The sequence below is a fragment of the Argopecten irradians genome, chromosome 15, assembly GCF_041381155.1.
Source record: "Argopecten irradians isolate NY chromosome 15, Ai_NY, whole genome shotgun sequence".
NCBI classification, from domain to species: Eukaryota; Metazoa; Mollusca; class Bivalvia; order Pectinida; family Pectinidae; genus Argopecten; species Argopecten irradians.
Window position 1 is genome coordinate 22,777,392 of NC_091148.1, and position 7,421 is coordinate 22,784,812.

At 31.3% G+C, this 7,421-nt stretch overlaps 1 protein-coding gene across 1 annotated transcript in view; it reads right to left on the reverse strand.

The window, feature by feature from the left end:
• LOC138308470 (protein argonaute-2-like) overlaps positions 1-5,903 on the reverse strand; it is a 47,077-nt gene extending 41,174 nt beyond the window's left edge. Inside the window, 2 exon segments of the mRNA XM_069249453.1 lie at positions 2,597-2,635; positions 5,760-5,903. Of these exon segments, the coding sequence (XP_069105554.1) occupies positions 2,597-2,635; positions 5,760-5,778 (58 nt within the window). The 5' untranslated portion in view covers positions 5,779-5,903.
• Positions 5,904-7,421: the final 1,518 nt, after the last annotated feature.

Consider the following 7,421-nt stretch of genomic DNA (forward strand, 5'->3'; position numbering starts at 1 on the left):
GAAAGCAAAGCATTACTTCATGACACTTTAATTACATATACGCTTCTTAAAATGCCACCAATTCTATTTGATGCAACCACAATACAATTCCTAAATATACAGTACCTGTTAAGTGTTATTTTGATGTATATAGAATTTCATCAAGAATGGAGCAAGACAAGACAATACTTAGTCATGTTTAAAATGCCACTACCTCTCCTTTTTGAAGAGGCACAAATATATTTTTGCCAATATAGACTACTACCAGTTTACTTTTCTACTGGTTTAGGAGTTAATCATTCTAAGGAATCAGATTTACTAGCTAGTTATAATTATTTCCATAATAGAATTTAGCAATTGAGTGATTTGTTTTGTTTACCAACTGTCCTATAATCTAGATAGCCAGAGAGATTTAAGGATATGCCAAGTTGTGTAGGTGAGGGAAAGCTGGAATACCCAGATAAAAACCACCAACCTACAGTACATAACTGCCCCACATGGACTTAAAACTCTTAACTTTCAGCTGTGAGTAGCTTCTGATAAATGTTGGGGCATTCACCTTATCCACTAGAAAACAGCAGCCCTACGCAATGTATCCATAAAGCTACACTGATTCAGTATAAATTTTCAGAATTTACTCTTTTCCCATATCAGATTTTCAAAATGTACTCTCTTCCCATAACAGATTTTCAAAATGTACTCTCCTCCCATAACAGATTTTCAGAATTCACTCGTCCCATATCAGATTTTCAAAATATACTCTCTTCCCATAACAGATTTTCAAAATGTACTCTCCTCCCATAACAGATTTTCAGAATTCACTCGTCCCATATCAGATTTTCAAAATAAACTCTCTTTCCATAACAGATTTTCATAATTTACTCTCTTCCCATAACAGATTTTCAGAATTTACTCATCCCATATCAGATTTTCAGAATTTACTCTCTTCCCACTGTAAGTTATTTTCAATTTGTACATCAGTACATTTAATTTTTAGATACTTTGACTGACAAATGCTTGGATAGAAGAGTATATATAGAATAAATGTTCTAATAAATATTAACAATAGATTTAATATAAAGAATGAGAAATAGAAGGGTTTATAACATTTTAACAGATTTAGTAGTGAAAAGTGTTACAAGGCATGTGTGGAGCACTCTCTAGATGTTTAGGACATCATTTGAATTTATTTTAATTAATGCATTATTGTTCATTTCAGCTTAGCTGCAGACAATATACCTACTGTTAAAGATTAGTGACAAATTCATGGAGTTTTATTTGGTTTTTAATTTAAAACGAAAGAAAATTAATAACACCGCATCGGTCAAATAGTCTGCCCACTAGCATTTGTACTTTGTACTGTTATTTATGAAAAATACTAAATAGTTGTTAAACTACAGAACCAACATTTATCAATAGATTAAAATAGGTTTATATTGATTTTTAGATATTACATTTGACATTTTGTTGTTTTTTTTCTTTCAATTTTCAGCGTCATTATAAGACTTTTAATTTACATAAAATTGACTATGGTTCGTTATTTTTCTTATCACATCCTGAAAATCAAGAAAGAGCTTGGTTCCCCTCAACAGTCTTGCTTCCAAATCAAACCAATAAGCCACATAATTATGATACACCATTTCCAAAAACCACTCAATCTCCACACGACGCCCCAAGCCAGAAACCAAAGTTTTTGTAGAAGCTATTTTATCTCGCATACAACCACCATTAAGCTCTCCAACAGATTACCCTTCTAAACCACTTAATCTGGCCTGTAACTCCATACAACACAGCTCCAATTTCTTATCTTCAGGAACAGACAACTCTGATCAATTCTTCACCATATCCATCCTTTCATTTAATTTTGACCATAATGAAAATGCAGTGACCATCAATACCAGCGACACAGAGACGACGAGACACAACTTCACACAACTACCAACAGCTTTACTCATCAGCAGGCATACATTCAACTACAAGTAGCAAGCAACCAGATTTCCTCAAGAGGAACCAAGCATTAAGATAATTTGATCTTGTTTTGTAAGATTTTGTTCTTTCTGTTGGAGACGGCTAAATTAAAGAAAAGCAGAAGACAGTATCAGCTACGTCCAATATCTTTTAAGAAAGGAATCAAATCTGATCAAAATTTGTAGAATTTATCACGATATAAAATTACTCTATTTCTTAAACGTTTATCAAATTTTTTCATTGTGAACATCATCATCTTGAAGCTCAAGTCTGTGAACAAGAAATATGCACCGTAATTTTTTAAAGAATCAGGTGTGTTTTGTTAATCTTTATCTGGTTTATTGCTTTTCTTCTTAGTCAAATTTATTTATATTTGAATTTCTTACTTTATCAAAAAGTAAACAAATCTTGTAATGTGTGATTTCTGTGTTTTTAAAATTCAATTTGATCTATTTATAGTATAATATACATATTTAATTAGTATTTAATAATTGTCTGCATCAGAAAAAAAAACTTGCAATTTTACCACAAAATGCTAAACACAAAACTAAGACAAAAGGGTTGGGACAGTTCACCCTAAATCTAACCCCATCCAGAGAGTGCATTGGTCACATATGGTCATGAAAACTGCACGAAGAATGGTACATACCATTAGAACTCAACTGTTGGTTCATGATTCTGGTTATACCTTCAATAAAACAAGAAAATATCTTTGAAGTATAAGCTAATTAAATTTCTGCCACTTCCTCATCACCATCTGAAAATCAACAGTTATGTCCCTTTAGTTTGATAATTAACTCCCCTTAATTGAAAATCAAGTTATCTCCCTTCAGTTGGACAATAATCTCCCTTCTATGTCTGTAGGTTCTGTCTACTTCAGTAAAGGTAGTATCGTTTACCTTCAAATAGCAAGAAATCTATAGATTAGAAACGTCACATTCAACTACCATTCAAACAACCCTCCTTTGTCTCTTATTTTAAACCAATAACATATGAACAAGTTCATAAATGCTAAAGTATATTTTTTTATAATGATATACAATCAAGGTATTTAGTAACTTTTTAATTAAGTTTGAAAGTTGTTTTTTTCATATCATCAGTGACTTATCTGACTTCCTTTAGAAATAAAACTTTTTTATGTCATGATGACAACAATATATGTGTAGTGTTATAATTTGCTAGTCCGATACAAACTTTACAACAAAATCAATTTTAAAGATGCAACCAACTATTAGAAAATACTTTTTCTTGAATATACCACAAGTTCACAACACAGTGACTGATTTACCAGGTACTGTAGTGCTTAAGAGAACCAGTACCTCTTTTTTCCACAAAAGCAAGATTAGTAGCTTTATAGGAAGCAAATACATTCAAAAGCAAAACATAAAAAGAGGCGACAAATCTGGTGGTTAGGAATGACTGCATGATGAACAAGTAATTTATTTCAAGGGTTTGAATTTCTTCCTTTTTGTTGAACTTGTGAAAAAAAAATGAAATTTTTTCAAGCTATTTATAGATATAAATGCCATATATTTACACAGGAAACGTGTATTTCGCTGTACCCATATAAGATTAAGGACTGGCGATTGAAAGAATGTCAATCACTTAAATTCTTTACCAAAAACATTTGTTTTTCACAAATAAGATCCAATATTATTAATTTACATGCATATGACTATAATTTACATCACTAAATAGTAATATCTTTTCCCAAATTTTTTTGCATATAATTAATGAAGGGATCTTGATCACTCACCATGGAATAGATACAATATAATAGAAAAAGTCTAGAGACTTAGAATTCACAAATCTGATTGAAATACAGATCCTAACCTTATTATCACTAGGGTTGGTGATCTTTTCAAATAGCCAACAAATTACGGTCGCCATTTAATGCTAAATGTATATGTATACTGGGACAAAATGGTGCTTTAGATTAATGTAGCAGGTATAGAAAATGCAATTTATCTAAGTACATGTGTTATAAAGGTCATCTGAAGTTCTGAACATCACCCCTAATGGGATGTTGTCAGATCCTCTATTGAACGGAGTGATTATATGGATCTGTATTTTAATCAGATTGAGAATTCACAAGCCTTGAAAAGTAATTCATAGAGTACTCCATGTTGAGTCTAGCTAAACAATCTTGGAAGGATCTAATCAAGATCTTATCATAATTTATGCAATTTTGTAATGTAAATTATATTTTGATTATATGAAATAAATGATATGGATGTATATGAATTTATTTGCATTTCTGTAGGTGTCCATTTTCATTTAATATCATTATCAGACATCGCGAAATTTGCCGGTCCGACCAAATTTGCCTGTGACCGCCTATTTTATGATCCGGTCTGGACCGACCGGCCAGCAATTATTGAGTACCAGAAGTTGGTAGAAATGACGTCTCAGAAGGACCTACACAGGTGCAAAAACGTAATCTGCATAAGATAATCATGAAAACAGCTGTCTGGATACTAATAGCAGAAACTTATGTTTTCTTCAAAAATTCACATGTATGTTCGGTCCGGCAAAATCTTGTTCGGTCTCGCTTACTCAGTCTTTGCCGGTCCGAATGTCTGACCATTTGTTCAACTTCCGCGATGTCTGCATTATAACAAATTTTATTCTAAAAAGGAGCAAAATCTAATGTAAATCACTCATCTGTGAGCAAAATATACACAGAATGAGCAGATGTGTTTTTGAATTCACAAGAAAAAAATCTATAGATGACAGTCAAAAATAAACTGTTACACATTTCATTATAGAACATAGCAAATTTTAAAGTCGTGGAACTTTTTAACATCAAATTCAAGATGTAATTCCATGATATCAAAGTCAAACAGCATTCTAACAGAGCATGCAAATGGACTTTTGGTATGATTTGAATAGAACAGTTAGTTGGATTTTTTTTGACAAATGTAACACCATATTTATATAAACTTTTTTTTAATATGAAAATACAATTAAGTATTATTATTACAGGTCTATAACACAGGAATACTATAAATGACAGAATTTGTAAACTTGTATTTTTGTCTTTTCACTCATAACCATCAAGGTTCTAAGCTGGTTTTACTTCTTTGAAAATTTCAAGAATTCTTTCAAAGAAAGGGTGATACAAAGAACATCACTGCTGAAAGCAAAGCATTTTATAAAATATTTCATGTCTAATTCTTTTTTTTTTGCATGTCTAAAACTTTGAAATGAAGGTTTTAAAACAGATATTTGTAAATTTTGTATCTTTATCAAGAAATTTGGGTTTAGATATGGGCATCTGAAGTTAATTGTGTTGACATGAAGGTCACGTGAGTGACGTTTCCACTTGTAAATACAAGCCCGACCATGTGCTTTTTTGTTATCATCCTGTTTACTCATCGAGTCAATTTGACCATTATCACAATAACTCCAAAAAGTTATTTTCTTAATAATAGAAACATACATACATATATTATTTAATAAACAGATCATACAATCAAATATAGATTATTTAACTAACCATTTCGCGAAGACGTTACAAACAACACAAACTAGGCCTAGCCTAGTATCAAAACATGAAAATCGTCACGATTAGCAAAAAATGGCATCAACTTTTCATTTTATCGTAAATTCATAACGATAAATAAACACATCTCATACGTTTAAACTATTTCCCTTTATTGAAACATGAAGAGATAAATTATGCAGTAGGCGAAATATCTAATGCAATATGGCGTTTTGGCTTGAGTGAGTGATATTCGCTGTAAAAGGAACGTGATATTTTCACTGAAAATGTGATATTTTTATGAAACTTAACCCATAAGTCATTATACCTGGTGGAATGGGAAACATTTTGGCATCAAAAGACGCTAATTTCCAGGCAACCACGTGCCTTGAAATGCTTCAATTGGCCAATTTTAATCTTTGATTTCCCAGTCAGTCTTCTTCTCAAAATGGCTGCCAAGCGGTCGGAGGGATGGTTTAAACTCTGGCCCAACAACAGCAAACATGCGGTATGCTATTTTCCGGAATAAAAGCAGGTGCCCGTTCTCAACACCGTTCCCTTCAAACATAATTTGACACAAATTTAATTATAACACAGGGTTTTTATTCTACTTTATTGACAGTATTTCTTAGATAATTTTCAAACGAACACAACTTATATTTATTTATTTATTTATTTATTTATTATTTATTTATTTATTTATTTATTTATTTATTTATTTATTTATTTATTTATTTATTTATTTATTTATTTATTTATTTATTTGATTTATTTATTTATTTATTTATTTATTTATTTATTTATTTGAATATTGAATACATCCAAATATTTAAAAAAAAAAAAAAAAAAGAGCGAATCGAATAAATAATTATTGATAAGCTTGCCTTGGCTGTTTATATCATTGGATGCTGAGACCAGGAAGCATATATTACGTTATATAATATGGTAATTATAAATAATTACTAAGTCTTAAGAGGTGAGTTTGCGAAATTAAGTACTCGCGAAATATAGGTGATTTACAGTAATAATTACTGGATTTCCAATAGAACGAATATACGTACCGGCCAACTAGACGATACCATTTTCTGTCTGAAAGTCTTTTGGGCTACAATATTGCAGCTAGATTTCCAGTAATGTTGATATTTCATTTTAACTCCTAGCCTGACCACTCACGGTACATTGCTGTGTCTTCAACATATAACTTCTTCAGCACATCGTCATCTTCAATATTTCTAGTGGTTACTTTCACTATCGTGATACCCACCCCCTGTGTGCGGCAACTGATACTCGTAGTTAGGTCCTTTGATGTTCATGAAAAGAATCCATTAAAGGTACATGATGTGGCTTTGAAGTTGAGTGTTCGCGGTATGATACATGTTACCATGTATTATTTTCTAGTGTATGAGGTAATATTTTGATAGAAAATTAAATGTATTCATTACATTTCTGTTCTAAAATAAATGAATGAATTAATTAAAAAAAAATCCATTCATGTTGCTTCTGTTGGTCGTGAAATTTACACATTTAAATATGTAAATGATTTTGCGCTTGTTTGGTTATCCTAGGATTTACAAATGGCGTCTTAGGTAATCTAATTGGTAACAATGATAGGCTGTCACAAAATATAAAAGTATTGATTTTAACTTGGCAAAACCATTAAGATAATGGACGTCGATAAAACCTCTTACATAAATAATTTCTGGTGGGAAAAGTCAAATCAAATTATTGAAAATTTTTCTATAACTATCCGTTCACAGTTATAGGTTTACTTACATAAAAAAAAACATTTTATCACATGTTACAAGTGTAATGTGACATGGAGAGATTTTCATCGGCTGGAAATTCATTGTAACGTCAGACAGAAACAATAAAACAACGTCAGGAAAAATGACGTAACGTTAGGATTGCGATGACGGCGGGACAAAATGGCGGCCTCTGCTGGATTTTTGGAATACATTTTGACGTGAAATTCTTTGTTATGTAGGTATTT